The following is a 17,415-nucleotide window of genomic DNA, read 5'->3' as shown; positions in this document are numbered from 1 at the left end:
TCCCTAGTAACTTTTAAATGTCCCTAAGGATGTGCTCCTGGAGAACTACTCCTCAGCCTAATAAACAGAGCTATTGCGAAGTTTCCAGGTCACAGCCAAGAACTTTCCTTTTTCAGTTTAATTGTGTTATTCTTATATGTAACTTCATCAACTATTTACATCCTTCAAGCAGTTCTAGGCTGTCACCTTCTCCTTCCCTATTAGCATCTGTCTTCTACAAATTCTCTAAAATCCAAATGAGAATTTTATTTTAAAGAGAAGGCTGTCCTAAATCACCTTCTCTTTGTTTTGTGATTGAAATATAAGCAGATGTGCTCGGCGATGAGCACTGCCTGGGAATGAGCTCTCAGAAAATGCTGTGTCCTTCTCAGTGGTGTGAAAGTTCATTGCTCTGACATTCTTGTTAGACAGATGTTAAAAGTAGAACAGTTTCTTTCTTCCCATTTTTATTGCCAGAGTCTGAACTAGGAAATCAAATGCAGACAAGATAAAAGAGCATGCAGTGCCTTGTTACGAATGTTAAGTGCACAAACTCCAGGTTCTCACAGTACTGTGAAATCATCCACACTGCAGACATACCATGTTGTAGCTAAGTAAATAATAGCCTTTCCCTGAAAACTGCCTGAATACATAGTGAAATGCTTTTCATAACTTTCTCTCCTTACCCATGAGAAATTTGTTTTAAAACCTTGTGATTAAGAAAATAAACAAATAAAAAAATCCACAAGGGAACTTAAGCTACAAAATAACTGGAATCAAATTATGTTTGAGGTCTGACCTTAAACCCACACAAACCCAAAAATTTGAACTGCAAACTGAAACTCTATCCTTAACTCACCCTACTATATATTTCTTTAGCAGCTTTTAAATCTTAGGGACTGCATAGAATAGAGTTGCTGCTGCACATCTCCTAGTTATGGTCAGTAGCTTTTGGCTCATGCATCCGAACCTGTCAGGCTTGGAAGGCAGTGTGTCAGGCATCTGCAAGGAGCAATGTAAAAGCATGCAAGAAATGTGATTCATTCTTTTTAACCTAAATAATTATTTCTGTAACCTCAATTTTGCCTACTACGTAAACAGCTCTCAATTTCAAATAAGAAGTGGTATCTTTTAATTTTTCCTTTTGGAAGTTGCTTTTAATGTTGAGACTATGGTTTGTAGTTGCTCTCAAAGTATGGCTTGTGGTACCTTAGCAGAAATGAATGGAATAAGGCTGGAATATTATTCTTGGTTTTGGTTTCCTTTTTGCATTTAAATGTGTTTTGAAATTCATAATGTGGTTGCCAGTTGGGAGATTGTTAGCATTTAATGTTAAACCATCTCAAAAATTGTGTAACAAAATTAATGTATTTCTTAAATTTAAGCAATTAAGTTTTATCAAGCAATAATAACTGGAGATTGAAAGCAGCTTAGGCTTTTTTTGTGTATCATCTGAAATGCTTTTATTGAAGTTCTTTGTGTCAACTCACCTGCCTGTACATGAGAGGGAAGGCTATGATCAAAACACACAACCAGTACTGCTGATTGAAGGTGACTGATAGAGCAAATAGGGGAAGATATTCCACAGTCAGGAGGTAATTTTGGATGCCTCTTTATGGATACTGTACCCTTTGCCTATTTTTCTTTTTTTCATTAAGGTATCCCTAGGAGATCTGTGATACCCAACTTCAGGTTTCTTTAGGAAGTTTGACACTGGGCATGACACTGGGTCTTGGTTTGGGAAACTTATTTCACCCCTTCCTGGTTTTAAGCATTTGACAAGCAAAAGCTAATCTAAGAAAGCTCTTTAAGTGCCTCACTTAAGCATGTCCCAGGGTATATAAATTTTATTCTGTTGGTAAAACATCCAAGCTGATGCACTGTTACAGTGAAGTGTTTAATTCCTGCCAGAATTATCCCCTAAGCTTTCTCTGTAGGAGTGCTTGTGATTGATAATGCAACAAGTCATCATTTGAAATTAAAACAAAACAAAACAAAACCACCACAAAAACCGCCTAAATTGCTTCCCCCTTTGTGTGGGCAGATACTGAATGCTTTGTTGTGACTCGGCTTGGTTACAGATGGGCTCTTACTTTGGCTCCTCCTTATGTGCAGTTGATCTGAACTCTGACGGGTTGTCAGACCTGCTGGTCGGAGCACCTATGTTCTCTGAGATCAGAGATGAGGGTCAAGTCACAGTCTATATCAACAGAGGAAATGTGAGTATGTACAGGAGATTACTTGGTTTGGGATGAGGGCGTGGGTCTGGGCAGAATAACGCTCATGTCCTTCCAGCACTGCATAGTGAAACTCGGTGTCTCAAATAATGGGTCTCTGGATGTCTCTAGAGCACAGCATGAAATCATGAAAAATGCATCTGGTATCATGGTTTTCCAGGCACCAGCCCACATTCATCACAGAGCTGTGAATCTTTTGAGGAGTTCTGGGAAAGTTTCTGGTTTTATGTTGAAACTTGGTGGTATTTGTGGCTTCATATGAATTTGATGCCAAGACCATGTAAGAGTCAGCAGCTTTGACTAAGTTTCCTTTGTGTTTTGGGTGGTCACTAGGACCTACAAATTAGAAAACACATGTCTGGGGATTTAGAAGATCTTGTGATGAGAAAGCAGAGATTGAATTAATTTGATCTTTGTTATGCCCCACATGTAGACATATTAGGGGAAGTTCTTGTCAGCTGGTACTGTTGGATTTCACATGACCTAACAACAATCTTGGAAAAGTTGGAACTTTCTTGCATCGGCAAAACAAGATCATTCTTATGTTCTATTTATATGAAAACAATGGTTGTTTATGCATTTTTCAATATTTAATATTCAGGTCCCAAACCTGCTGTCTCAAAGGAGCTGCTGTTATGGACTAAAAGGAAATTGGTTTGCTCTATCAGTATTTTGTGAACTTTAATGTATGGAGTTTTTTTATGCTAGGCTTAACATTCACCACAAGTCCTATAGGCAGCATTTAGGAGACTTCAGACTTGCTTTTGGTATAATTTTATTTTCTATTATCACTCCTCCTTTAAATGAGCTTTACTTTTTCAGTTTGATCCACAGGCTGTCCTACTATTTATACTGCAAAGTGCTGCTTGGCCCTCAGGATAGGGTCTATAATGCCGTCCAGATAATAGCCAACATTTTCTGCTTACAGTGAGAATGTGCATGATTTAATTTTATCTTTTATGAAACAGTCAAGAAGCTAGTAGGAGTTTCTTGTACTCCTGCAGCAAGAATTACTTGCAGGAGTAATGACTTGCAGGATTGTAAGTTTTATTTTGGGGTTTGGACACTTCAAAAAATTCATTCTGCAAGCACCATTGCTTAAGAGGTCATTGCAGCCGATCAGAGAAAACCACATTATAATATAAGCATGCATAATGATGCTAGATTTACTATGCTTATATTATATGCTCCTTTCCTGTGAGGACTGCAAAGAAGTGACTCGCACATACAGGCCTGCCTGTCTCCTTTCTGTTGTGTTTCAATTTCATTATGTGGGATTTTCTTAAAGTCAACAACTCCCTGCAGCCAAGAAAAAGATTTTATTGCATGTTCCAGAGGGCAGTTTACTCTCATTCACAAAGGAAGCAAAACCAAACCAAAACAACCCTTGAGGTGGGTACAGAGTTGGATTGCGTAACTAGATCTTGTTTTCTTGTGGAAATGTTCCTTTCCCCTTGAGGGAAAACTGCAAGAAACTAAAGCTATGTATCAGACCAGAAAGTGGGTGGGCAAGAAATACCAGATCCACATAAGGCTCCTCATAGCATAGGAGTACAAAGCTACATTATGCTGAACTTTCCTCTGTCTCTTTATTGCATTAAGTCCCATTCCTTATTCTGCATTTCACAAGGCTTTCTGGGGACTTTGCTTTAATGCTTTTGTCCAATACTTAAAAAGTTTTCAAATCCAATTGCCCAAATGTTTTTTGCTTAGGGGAGAATTCTCCTTAACTCACTGGGGTTTAACTGAATAAGCCTGGACTGAGAATTTCAGTCCTCGGATGTAATCTGCCAGTTGAGCAAGCTCTGAGCTGTTACATTTTAGGCATCTGGAAACCTTCATGAGCTCACAAAGCCGTGTGACTGCATTTAGTTATATCATTGACTTATCATTTAGTTAATTTAGCATTTTAGTTATATCAGTCATGTGCTGCTTTTATTTCCTCCTTAAAACTGAAAGACAGAAGATGGTTTAAAAAACCCAAATACATTGTTTTTGGTGCCCAGGTGATCTGTGTGCAGTGAGGGCAAGAATCAGACTGCAGCCCTGCCCCAGGTGCTTCCCACAGTGCATGGGTCGCTCCCATGGGGAGGGCTTACATTGTCTGGGGCTCGCACCATTTTCCTGATCCTGTTTTATTTCCGACTTGCTAGGGAGTGCTGGAAGAGCAGCTTGTCTTGAACGGTGATGGTGGCTACAATGCACACTTTGGGGAGAGCATGGCTGCCCTCGACGACATCGATGATGATGGCTTCCCAGGTCGGTGCGATTTCCTCCTGGGCCATTTCCCTGGAAATGCCAGGAGAGCTGGTGGCACTGCTGGCCTCTTTGCATGGCTGGCTGCCATGTGTACCCATTGGTCCTCCAAACCTGACCAGGGCCCGGGCTTGCACTAAGGATAAATGTGCTTGCATAGGATTTATCTGCTAAAGCCTTTTGTAGCTGATAGTCCTTTATGTGGATGTAGTCCATGTCCACACAACTTGCACCCAATCTCATTAACATTGCTTTGTGTTCCTTGCTGTGGCATTTTATTCTTCCCTGTATAGTTTTATGAAGGCCTTAGATACTGACTCTGAACAAAACAGAAACCTATGCCTGACTTCTTTCTTCTTTCCCATTTCCTTATGCCTTCAAGCCTTTCCAGTTTTGTTGACATAAGAGCATTTCTTATCATGAAGTGTAATTAAGAAGTAGCTTCTCACTCCTGATAGCATGTACTCTATTAATAATTTCGCTTCTTTGCTTTGTTCTACCCCTGTTCTTTTCACAGGCTGCTCAGTGTGAGGCCCCATGCTGTGATAGCAATAAGTGAGAGCGAAGTGTGGTTGCTGGCACCTTTTCTGCCCTGATTTCTGGCAGCGCAGATTAAGGACTTCCAAACAAAGGCTGATTTACTCCAGTGTGAGCCTGGATTTATTTCTTCCAGGCCATTCAGGGCACCATATCTCATTTAGCTTAACCCAACCTCATTGCAGGTTGCCCTCACAAATAGTGGGCGTGCTCTTCCTCTGCCCTTGGACGTGTGTTTGTGTGTTCTTGCTGCTGCTTGTGGGGCAGTTGTGATGGAGAGACTGAAGAGTTAGTTGGATGAGTCTGTGAGTGTGAAGCCATTGGTAAGAGTTTAATGAGTTTAAAGAGTTTAACTAAAGCAGCTGTGTAGTTACTACATCAAAGCAGGAGAGGAGAATGGCAGGATCAGTCTGCAGGAGTTGGTAGTTCAGTTGTAATTTGTAATTACAAATTACAAATGTATTTTGTACATTCATACAAATTACAAATGTAATTTGAGAGTGAATCCTCAGCAGCCTTATTTTCTTCCTGCCTATCAATTTAATATACCCAGCCTCATTTTGGAGCCTTGGATATTCAAGCAAATGTTATGTAGTGCTACAAGAAATGTTTTGTCAATGCTGTCTTGGTTAACAAAGCTGATGTTCTCCTGTGTTGGAGACTTTGATATGAAAGGATTCTAAATTAACATTTTGAGCATGGTTGCTGATTAATAAAAACACACTTTTATAAAAAGCACATATTTTTAATTAGGCACAACACAGTCTCATGTACTTGCACATTCATATACATCTGTGTATTTTTTAAGTTTATCTTAACATGAGCCCTTCATTAAATCAAGTCCCTTCTAGCCAGGTTTACATGAGCTGCTGGTCATCTCCATCATGGGGTGCCATTTTCCTATGGATAGCTGGCTTCTAAAATTGGGAAAAAATTGAATTAATGGAATGGATTGTGAAATGTTTATTATCTCTACTGTTTTACAGATGTTGCCATTGGAGCACCTAAGGAGGATAACTACATAGGAGCAGTGTACATTTACCATGGGGATGCCAGTGGTATTGTACCTCAGTACTCTATGGTATGTGATACTGTCGTTTACGAAATCACTTTACCAGGGCCTGCAGAAATAAACCATACTTAGGGGTCCATTTATAGGTAGCCTCATCGTAGCTCAACATCTTTTTCTCAGTCCTTGTTTGAAGATGGCTTTTCCCAAAGTTTGTTCATATCTATGCTGTAGGCTAAAGTTATGTTAGTCAGGAGAAATTTTTCACTGTTTTTTGTTATAGTTATCAGCTGTAGCTTCCTTCTTGAAGCAGACGAAGTCTTGGGGTTTGAATGTCAGTATTTAGAGACACTGCTGCTGCAGAGGAGAAATGAAAACCCTGGAGAGGTTGAGCATACAAATTATGGACAGGCCAGTGGAGAGTTGGGAGGTTGCACTTTCTTCCTGCAGAAGCAGGCTTAAGGAGAGGGAAGAGGTACTAAGATTGCTTTTGTGCCTCACAGAAGCCTCTTTACTCACCTTGATGGTCCTCTCCTTGAGATGTGACAGTATATCACAAGGCTGTTCTTGGGTGCCGTTCTCCTGACCATTAATATGAAGTAAAATTTCACTGGGATATGCTATAGCATCTTTTGCAGAGACGACACAGTGCAACTTAGCTACTGTAGCCGGGCAGTAGAGAAGATAAATTTATGCTCATGCTGCCCAACATGTGTCCCCTAGTTTCTGTTTAGCACATTTATTTTTTTCAGAGACCCTGAGTCTTCCCTCCCTCTGTGTGTTTGAAGTTCCGATTGTTTTGTTTTGTTGCTGGGTGGGATCCTCCACAGTAAATCAGTTTAAGCAGAATTGAAGACTTTAGTGGTTATATTGGAGACTCTTCTAACAGGCCATAGAAGTTTAGTCCTCCTTGTTTTTACTATGTATATGCCACTGTTTTTTAGAAAAAAAGGAAGTTAAATTACACTTTATGACTACTTCTAAAATGCAGTAATGTGTGCCATATGGAGGATTTTGCCCATGTCTTGCTGAGAGCCAGTGTTTGGGAGGTTCTTGAGCCTCTGGTTGGGAGGCTGTTGAAAAGCTTGGAGCTTTCCAGCTCTTGCTGAAAAGGATCAGGGTTGGTTTTTTTTTGTCTTTCATGGGAAAATTTCATGGTTTTGAAAGAGGTCAAATCGGCAGGGTGGGAAGCGAAACATCCTGCTTGCAGTCTCTCCCTCCCCATTGGAGCAAGGCCAGCAGACCTGGTATGGGGCTCTCTGCTAGGTCAGTAGGACAAAACCCAGAGGGTGGCAGGGTGCAGTGGTCATTGACTCTTGATACTGTTTCTGTCATTGTCTTCTGTCCTGAGGCAGCCGAGGGGGCACCACTTACAGTGTCTCTGTGCTGTTTCCCAGTGTCTGCTGCAGAGGACCAGACATACCACTGCTCCATCTCCCACGTGCAACAAAAAAGCCGTGTAACAACTTCTGTTCTTTACCTACCTGCCCTGGTTTTGAACCCAGAGGTGAAAGACTTTTTGTGTCTTATTACTATACCTCTGAACCATCTTAATGCCTTGGATTTCCTTTTTTAAATAAGCTGAGAAAGGTGGAGTCAGGGGCCTGCAGGGTATATGTTTTCACTCTTTTCATTTTGTTAGCTTTCCCCCCTCATTTTATTCATCTAAATTACTGATTAATGTCATTCCCTCACGTTGCTTCAGCAGCTTTAGTGGTGGCTATGAGCAGAAGCAGCTTAATTGACTTTGTGGCCTGCTGTTTTCATTCATAGCACTTAAAAGAAGAGCAGGGTTATACCTCTGCCTTCTAGGCTGTAATAGCCTGCAGATGTTCACTAGAATGTCTGTAGGCAGGATTTACCAGCCTAACTGGGACCCCCCAAAAATGTGATGCGAGTGTAATGTGAGGAGGAAGTCACTTCCAGTTGTCTTAATCTTATGTGCCCACAAGTAGGAAAAGGAGATCTGTACACAGCGAAGCACTGTTTTTTCTTTAAACTGGCTGTCAGGACTGCAGGATATCTTTCTTCCCTTCAACGTGTCTTTTTTTTCCATGAATTTCCTGTCTGACCATTTGTCCAATATTATGTCCTTCTATGGGAGAGCCAGGAAAGGCTGATCACATGTCACAAGCTGGGAAGCACCAGCAATGGCTTCAAAATTACTTTGTGGAATAGGTTTCCTCTGTCTGTAACTTCTGCAGTCCAATGTTGGTTTGAGTTCGGGTCTTGCATTAGTGACCCTGCATAAAGAATGAGAGCTGGGAGACATCTGACTGCCACGTTAGAAAATCGGGTTTTGATTGCTTCAGACAAAGGCATTTACAATTCAAAATGTTTAGAGAAAATTTTTGTGTTAGTAATTAAAAAAAAGAAGCTATGTTAGAAGTTAATTAGTTGTTGCATTGGGGAGACAGAAAAGAGATACAGCTTCCAGACTGACACAAAATACTGCATAATAGCTGATGAAAACCAGAATTTTCAGGTGGAATAAGGATAGATAAGGATATCTTAGATAAGGAGGAAGTTCTTTACTGAGAGGGTTGTCAGAAGCTGGAACAGGCTGCCCAGGGAGGTGGTGGAGTCACCATCCCTGGATGTGTTTAAAGAGCGGGTAGACGAGGTACTTAAGAATATGGTTTAGGGGGTAGACAGAAGCGGTTGGACGTGATGATCTCGGAGGTTTTTTCCAACCGAGCGATTCTGTGATTCTGTGAATAAAAATTAATCATTTTGACTTTGAGTATGCTGGCGAACTTTGTGAAAAGTAATGGTTGTGCAGGATTTTATGTTTCAATTAATTATTAATTTTGTTAAGTTGCCACATAAACCTCTTATTTACAGAAATTAAGGTTATGCAAAAAAAATAATTAGGGTGCAGTTAAATTTCCTCCCACTCAAAAAAATCTGTTTGTTGGGTTCTTTATTTTGCTTAGATCTGCATGAGGGTTGTCATGCAGGTGTGTGTTTTGATCCAAGTCAACACTGGCCTCCTCCTAGCCCAGAGCAGAAGGGCTTCCTGCAGTTGACAGCCCTTCCTGCTTAGGGCTGCATGGGTGAAGTGCATGCCTGCAGATGTGCATCACTCCCAGCCCATGGAAAAGAGATGTGGTGACCATGAAAATCAGACTCGAAGGGTTTTTTGATGTTGTTGTTGTTGTTGTTGTTTAAAAGAGGATTCTTTGTGTTACTGATCGATTTCACTCGTGTGTTTTTTGCTGTAGAAGCTGTCTGGGCAAACAGTAAACCCGATGCTGCGAATGTTTGGCCAGTCCATATCAGGGGGAGTTGATATGGATGGCAATGGTTATCCAGGTATGTCTGCGACTCTGTCAGCGAGAGCACTGGGAAAGCACAGGAGCAGGCTGAAAAAAACCAGCAGATCTGGTTGTTTCCAGTTTGCTGGTTTCTGCCATTGCAGGAGGCCGATGAAACTGAGCATTTTCTTCCCTTTCCCCTCTGTTATTTGAAGCTCCTGAGAAAAATTTGAGATGTTTGCTTAATTCAGGTGTTTGAGCAGTCATGATGAAGGATTGAATACTGAAGCAGAGGACTTCAGTATCTGGCCAAGGTTGTAAGTTTCTTGGAAGCTGCTTAGTCATTATGACAAATGTAAAAAAAAAAACAAAACAAAAAACAAAAACAAACAAACAAACAACAACCAAAACCCAACAAACATGTGGACAATAATAGTAATAATCAAAAACAAGCAATGAAGTAGAAGTGAAGTAACATCACAGACCTAATCCTTCAGTTATACTACTTATGACAGAATGATATTTGAAGGGGCCAACTGGCTGATTTAAGTAAAAAAAAAAATGCTTTTTCTTAGATATATGCTCTGTAATTTAGCAACTGATTTGTAAGAACTGAATTCTGTGTCTCCTTTGTAACTGTCACAATGTTACAAAAATTTCAGATATGACTGTTGGAGCCTTCTTGTCAGACCATGTGGTACTTGTGAGGTGAGATGAATTACTTTTTCATTCTCTTTTGTCTTTTTGTCTATTTTCTGTTTTTATCTAATGTCATCTAAGTCCTCCACCACTCCAATTTTCTCCCTAGTTTATTGTGGTCAGAAGCAGCAAACTGGATTACTTTTTAAGCAGAACCTTAGACATGGATGGTGTCCAAGAATGCACAATCTAATTTAAACAGTGTAGTGAGGGATGACAATACGTAGGACTCCTAGGGCTATGAAGAAAACAAAGGATTAGAGCCAGAAGGAGATGTGTTGCATCACAGTGCTTCTTTAGAGAGGTTGCTCTGAATTTGTGAGAAGGCTTTTTATTGTTCTTACATTTACATAATGTAAATAAATTATGATTTAAGGGAAAGCAAAAAGCCAGCTGCATATGATGCCAGGATGTAATTTTACAAGCTATAGTGGGACGCAGAATGAGCCTTCAGGGAAATGAAATATGGAGGCATTTTCAATGCATGTAGGGTTTGGTCTGCTGTTTTGAGAGTATGAGTTAAGTGCTGTTGCTTGTTTCATCTGATGGAGAGAGGTGTGAAAGCTTGATTCACCAGATTATGCAGGTGGAGAGTTAGAGTAGGAGTTGGCTTGAGATGCACAGACCTGGGGAAGAGAATGGCAAGTTTGAATGTTGCCTGTAGCTCCGTTGTTACACTTTTTAATATGTAATTAAAAAATCCTGTCAATACCTAGATGTTATTAGAAGTAGAAGGCACTAGGGACATCTGCATCTTAATGGAAGGATACAAGGATGTGGTGAGGCAAGATAAATGCTGGAGCTGCAGAACAGACGTGCTAGCTTGCTTCCTGTTCAAGGCAGAAAAAACTTGGCCCTGTTTCCATTTGAATCAGTTAAACAAAACAAAAAGAAGAATGAGAGGGAGGAAGAAATGCTCTTGATGATCAGCATGGCAGGTGGTCAAGCATTCTGGAGACTTTTCTGTTCCTTCATCATGCATGCAGAGGAAGCCAATTGCTACTTCTGTGAAAAGGTGTGCCATGACCCAGATGGGATCTTGCAGCCTCACATATCCAAAATCTTTAGAAAGAAAACTCTGCATCTTTTTCCTGCCTTGTTATTACTTGGGAGGGGTGGGGGAGAGAGGCAATGTGAAAGGCTTGCTGTGATGTTTAAAACAACGTACGCTGCAACAGTATAGTGACCTCTGTCCACGCGTTCAGTCATGCTTGTGTGTTTTAAAGGAAATCAGTGCATTACCAACTGACTTTGTGGGCAGCCTGATTAATTGCTGCTACTGCCAATTTACAGTGTGTTCCTCTTGCTGTTTAGATTCAGATTCAGATAAAGTAATCTGCTTTTTCTTTTTTTTTCCCCTCATCCCTCCAGAAGCCTTTGTGAAGTCCTTTGGCCAAAACCAACAAATGTTTTGCCAAGTGATATTAAAGGCTTTGGTGGAAGCTGCAGTGATTTGGAGCAGGTTATCATCGTTGTACTGCTTATGAGTGTGTACAGCCGTTTGACAGATGCATTGGGGTTTTTTTCCCCAGTGAATAACCTTGTGAGCTAATGTTAAGAAAAAAATCACACAGTGCATCATGACTGGAGAAATATTTTTTTTCTACATCAAAAATTTTTCTACATCAGTTATACCATTTACTTTTTTATCTCTCCCCAAGCATTTGGAAAGAAGATTTTTGAAGGTGTGAAATTATCACAGGAAGTACACTCTTCTTCCTCCTTTTCCCCACACCCCTCTCCACCTTACTGCATTACAGTATGTATTTCTAGGGTTAGCTTTTATCTTCATCCTCCATCTCAAAATGTGAACTTGCACTGTTATTTCAGGCTGAGCAGCTGTCTCAGAGATTGATATGAATCCTGTTTCAGACAATATGAATTAGGTGTAACCACAATCCCCGATCTCTTTACCCCCCTCTCTCCCACCTCTAAATTAAGTGGCTTGTGGAGTGAGTCCTGAAGTGGTCTACTTATGTGGTTGGGCCTTGTATGGCTGCTGGGACTACCTTAGAAATGAATCTGCCAGTTACTGCACTTTTTTTTTTTTTACTACTGGAGTTGGTTTTGGAAGAACACGTTCATGTTGAACAAGTGTAGAGTTGAAACCACAATGAATAACACACAGTGAATTTTTGGGCTCAAATCCTGTGCTGGGGAAGGCTCCCGAGAGCCTGAGTTTCTGGGCTGCTAGTCCCAACCAAGCTGGTGGGCCTTCTGTGTTGTGTGAGAGAGGAGACCCACCTGGGCCTTGATGGCACTTGGCTTGCTCTACGATTCTGGCTGAGGTCGTCTTCAGCTGGGAACAGTCACAGCAATAACCTTGTGCTGGAGTTGCCAGGGTGGAAAGCTTTCATACACAGTGCACTAGGTAACTCCTGAAAGAGAGTTCAGCAGCATGAAAAAAGTATTCAGTCCTTACCACTTGCCGAGAGGGAATTAGCCAAACATTCCCTCCTCTAGAAAACATCCATGTGGTGTCTGTTGTCCCTCTTATACTCAGAAAAATTATGTATGCATCCATCTCCTACCCCTGTGCTCCATCCTTTACTTTCAGAGCACAAAATTGACTGTAGACCATACTCTGGAAACCCAAGTTCTCTGCCTACCTGTTCCTGACCATCCAGACTTCTTAATGAGTAGTGTCACTTGCATGAGCTTGTTGTCCTTGGTTGCTGATGTGCTAATTTTGTTATCCTCCTCATTCATCAGGAAGGTTTTATGCAACTTTTACTGGAGATGATTATTATGTTTTATCAGTTTCCCCAGCTGCCTGCCTCCAGTCTGTGTCTGAGCACTGAACTTCAAGCTGATGCTATGGTTTTCATTTAGACACTAGTAGTCCTTGCAAGCTAGATAAAGTGCTAATTTCCCTTATAGATCAAAAGCGCTCTCTTATTTTTCATGCCTGCTTGGAACTGTGCAGTTTATCAAATTTACTTTATTTTCCTCTGGCTGAGAACCTTCCTTCTGAATGATCACTTAATTCCATTTCTCTGTTGATCTCCAGATCCAGGCCTGTCATTACCATGGAGATCTCCATTTTCCTGCCCACATCCATCAATATCACAGCTCCTCAATGCCATGACGGCTTGCAGCTGGTGAACTGCCTCAATGTCACAGCATGCTTTCGCTTCAGTGGCAAGCAAGTTCCTGGAGAAATAGGTAAGGTACTTGTTACCAGTTTGACTTGGAATCGAGGGTTCCCTTTGAAGTTAATAACAGAGTTTTTATGTGAAATAAGCTGTTTCGAGGTGAGTTGAGCAATACAATTCCAGAAAGTCAGAGTCTCCCTGGGAATTTTCTTGAGTCTGTTTTTACCTTCTGATGAGGCTGATGTAATACTGTGGCAATTTCTTCCTCAGTGAAAGGAGGGAAATGTGTGCTTGGGTTTACTGCAAGGACAGAGAACACAGAAGCAATTGATGGAGCACCTGCCCTACGAGGACAGGTTGAGAGTTGGGGCTGCTCAGCCTGGAGAAGAGAAGGCTCCAGGGAGTCCTTATAGCAGCCTTACAGTTCCTGAAGGGGTCCTACAGAAAAGCCGTGGAGGGACTTTTTACAAGGGCATGTCGTGATAGAATGAGGGGTAATGGTTTCAAACTGAGGGAGGGTAGATTTAGACTAAATATTAGGAAAAAATTCTATACTGTGAGGATGGTGAGACACTGGCACAGGTTGCCCAGGGAAGTTGTGGATGCCCCCTCCCTGGAAGGGTTCAAGACCAAGTTGGACGGGGCTTTGAGCAACCTGGTCTGGTGGGAAGTGTCCCTGCCCATGGCAGGGGGATTGTAACTGGGTGATCTTTAAGTCCCTTCCAATCCAAACCATTCTATGATGCTTTGTAAGTTCATATTTCCTGTTTAACTCTTGATAACACATTTCTGTATCCATATCCTCTATCAGTGTTATCAAAAAGCAGGTGTGATTTACTCCAGATTAATAGTTTGTAAAAGTCTACAAGGAGCTCCTGAAACAGAGCATTATAAATCTGAATTTCTATAAGACTTGAGCAAATCCTTTTCTGTGCATGTTTACTTGTCTGTAAAATGATTATAAATAGCCCAGTATTTTACTGCTGGCCAGAATATCTTCCAGGTTAGTTAGTCTCCATAAAACACATGCAGTTTCTCAGGTGAATGCAATTTTGTAAGGTATGTAATTGTGTGAGCCTTTATGTCTTGGCTGCATTAAAATATTACTTATGTCTTTTACATCCCAGTGTTTACAATTGTTGGATATTGTCTGAACTGGCATGACATAGATAAAGCATTTCTAAATACTGTAAGGCTTGGTTTTATCTAGCTCAGCCACAATGTTTTCCCCTTGTCAAGCTTTAAGAATGACAAAGGACTTGCAGTGTGCTTCTCAGAAAAGATACCTCAGCCTCACAGGGTGCCATGTCTCTATAGTGTCTGGTGAGGAGCTGGGGAAAGCAGTGCCTCCTCCTGATCTATGCCTCAGCCTTTCTGAGTCACTAATCGAGGAGGGTGAGAGTTGCATCTGTGCATTCCAGTATGCAGAGCCTGGTGCATTATTTGGATGTTAAATGACTCGGCAAAGAAAAAGGCTTCTTGCTCCTTCTGCCATTCACATGGAGCGAGAACTAAAAAGCTTCTTGTTGAAGTTGCTCTCTGCAGCTTACCACTGTCACTTGAACAGCTCTAAAAAGTGGAGTTACTGCATTTAAGATTCCTCTGGATTCTAACATACTGGTGCAAATGAGACTTCAGTTTCTAATATTGTGCTTTTTCCTTCCCTGTAAATGATGACTCAGCAGACAAATACATGCTTTGATAAAGTATTTTTGCCTGCTACTCTGTCAGTTAAGGAAACACTCTTCTTTGGGTGCACCAGGGGTGTTAATTCCTTTCTGAAAAATCACTGAATAGATTTTCTGATTATCTAGGTTTTACTGTATTCCTGAGGGTACTGTTTAAAATGTTTCCTTTGCTTTAATTTCATTTCTCTGGACCTGTGGCTAAGAAGTGAGCCACCTTTTTTTCCAGTCTAATTATCTGTTGCCCTTGTTTGCAAAAGACCTGTCTTCCTGCTTCATCTTGTCTTGTAATATCCATCTGAATTCCTCTGTGTTGTCATACAAACTGTACTCGTGATGATATATTGTGGTGAAAGCACATGTGCAGCTTCTTTGGCAAGTAACATCCATCTCTTATAAGGAATTTTTTTACTATTAAGTAGATGATTATAAAGCTTCCAACCATTGTCCTTTTATACAATGCTTCTAGCAAAGTGTTTGGTCTTGAAAACATTGCAGCCAGAACTGACTTTATAAAACTTCTTGGGGATATGATTTGGATAAAATATCTCAAATAAGCTCTCAGTTCGTAATATAAGAGTCAGGCCATTTTAATTATGTTGCAGTTGAAAAATATCAATTAACAAAGAGTGGAGCAATTCATGGAAGTCTTGCAACTGTTCCTCTCCTGCATTGTTAAATGTGGGGAAAAAATTAGAATATCTCTAGAAGTACATTGTTGTCCAGTTCAGACTCTAAAAGGCAAATGGGGGTGCTAAAATTCTGTGACAAAGTTTTGTGGTTAAAAGTGTTGGGATTGTCTCATCTCTGGATGTCTGGGAGTGGTCTGTTAAGTCAGAGAGCGAGAACATGGTGCTCACTGGAAAAACTGCTCCCACAGTGCTTGTCACATAAGCTCAAGACTGCTGCTTACTGGTGAAAAGCTGGGTGTTGCTCTTGCTTTTGGGCAGCTGAAGTTGGTCACCTACTACACAACGTTTAGAAAGTCAAGCTGAACATGGGGGCAGCATTCTTGTGTGGCAACTGTGTGTCTTCAGTGCTTATTTGAAGGTGTGGTTATTTCATTAACTAGCATGTGAAGGGGAAGCTCTCTTCATCTAGCATTGCTTCACACTTGCATATAACCCTTTCCCACACTCTTTTTTTCCTTCTCTTTTTTTTTTTTTCCTAGTAGTAGTTGTAATGCTGCTGGTCATGTAACAGTTGTTTGAGGATCTCTGTTTATTGGTACTGCTTGATACTACCAACGACAGTATCCATCCATCCATTTTGTGGATACCGTTTGGAGACTACGGTCTTCAGAAGTATGAATTTAGTGCTGAAATGGTTTCATCTGCACAAAGAACCATGCCCAAATGAAGCATGTCTGACTCTTCACTTTACCTCTGTACTTGCTGGAGAGCTGAGTGTCTAGTTGTATGCCCACCAGCAGACAGTCTCTGGTACATCTTCGATGTGTGAGAAATACAACATTTTAAGTTCTCACTCTTTCACCTTGGAATCTCACTCAGGCTGTTCCTCCCTCACTTGATGGGCCATTGCTTTGACTCCCCTGGAGTCTCTGTATTTGCAGGAAAAACAGGGATGAGAGAAAGGCCTTTCCTAGTCTGGATGAGCAGGCTTCTGCCTGTTCAGACCATATGCTTCTGAGTGACCAGGACAAGAAAACAGAGGCTGCTGTCACCTCTGTGCAGCAGGTGCTGTTACTGCATTTGTCTCCATAGGGGAATGGACATCAACTTGTGCCCACAGTCTGGATAACTCAGATAACTTTCTCAACAACAACAATAATAGTAATAATAGTGCCAATGTAAGAAGTAGATTAATTTTAGGTGGCTATGAAATGAAGGGCTTTGGGCATTTGGCTGGAGTTTGGCAGATGCATTAGAAACTTATTCAAAGTTTCTCTTGTACTGTTAACTTCATGGATGCCTTGCTTGTGTGTTGATCCATTTCTAGGGTTGTCTATATGTCCCAAATACTGTTGCCCAAAAGACTGGTGTGAGATTTGGTGTGCTATAATGGGTTGCTTGACATTTGTACTCTGTTTGGATAGATTTCTAGAACTGAAGAAACATTCCTGATTCAAAGCCTGATGAAAGTAGACACTCCTCTTCATATCTGTATCCTGCTGTCCTTTGGTGCAGGAGCATTATTTCTGTCTGTCTGTCATTTTTCCAGTCCACTTAGATGTAGGCCGAAGACAGTGCTGCTCTTTGAATGTGTCAGAAGCAGGGATGCTTTAGGGATGTGTTGTTCAGTATACGCCTGGAGCAGTGAGGACAGCTCTGTACTTGCAAGCTAGGGACAATGAGAGAGGATTTGAGACAAAGTTTGAAGTAAGGGGAAAAGGAAAGCTTTTTGGAAGAGTGTATTCTGAGGTCTGAGAGTATGTATTCTGAGATTTCCTATGTACTTTGTCATTTGCTGGGGCATTTTTTTTAATATGTTCATTACTTAAGAATTTTCTCTGCAAGCAAAGTTCATGAATCATTTTCTCCTCATAATTACTGGTAGAGAAGGCAAAAAAACACATTCCCTTTCCATTGGTTTTTTGTTATTATTTAGTAAGTTCTTAATTTTCTCCATGTGGTGCATGTGCCGTGTCCTGTCTTCCTTCCCCCACCTACAAATCAGTACTGTAGCCAGTAGTTTAACAAG

The 17,415-nt window shown here is 41.0% G+C and overlaps 1 protein-coding gene across 1 annotated transcript in view; it reads left to right on the top strand.

The window, feature by feature from the left end:
- The window catches only part of ITGA9 (integrin, alpha 9), a gene marked incomplete at its 5' end in the record, with an annotated part of 211,624 nt that overhangs the window by 32,758 nt on the left and 161,451 nt on the right, over positions 1 to 17,415 (top strand). The window contains 6 exons of the mRNA XM_010187303.1: positions 2,061 to 2,198; positions 4,370 to 4,475; positions 5,996 to 6,090; positions 9,243 to 9,333; positions 9,938 to 9,983; positions 12,985 to 13,139. Of these exons, the coding sequence (XP_010185605.1) occupies positions 2,061 to 2,198; positions 4,370 to 4,475; positions 5,996 to 6,090; positions 9,243 to 9,333; positions 9,938 to 9,983; positions 12,985 to 13,139 (631 nt within the window). The remainder of the gene's footprint in view (positions 1 to 2,060; positions 2,199 to 4,369; positions 4,476 to 5,995; positions 6,091 to 9,242; positions 9,334 to 9,937; positions 9,984 to 12,984; positions 13,140 to 17,415) is intronic.

This window comes from Mesitornis unicolor, unplaced genomic scaffold (assembly GCF_000695765.1).
Source record: "Mesitornis unicolor isolate BGI_N332 unplaced genomic scaffold, ASM69576v1 scaffold4156, whole genome shotgun sequence".
Taxonomy (NCBI): domain Eukaryota; kingdom Metazoa; phylum Chordata; class Aves; order Mesitornithiformes; family Mesitornithidae; genus Mesitornis; species Mesitornis unicolor.
The sequence above is the reverse complement of the archived record's forward strand: the minus strand, read 5'-3'. Positions and strand labels throughout refer to the sequence as shown.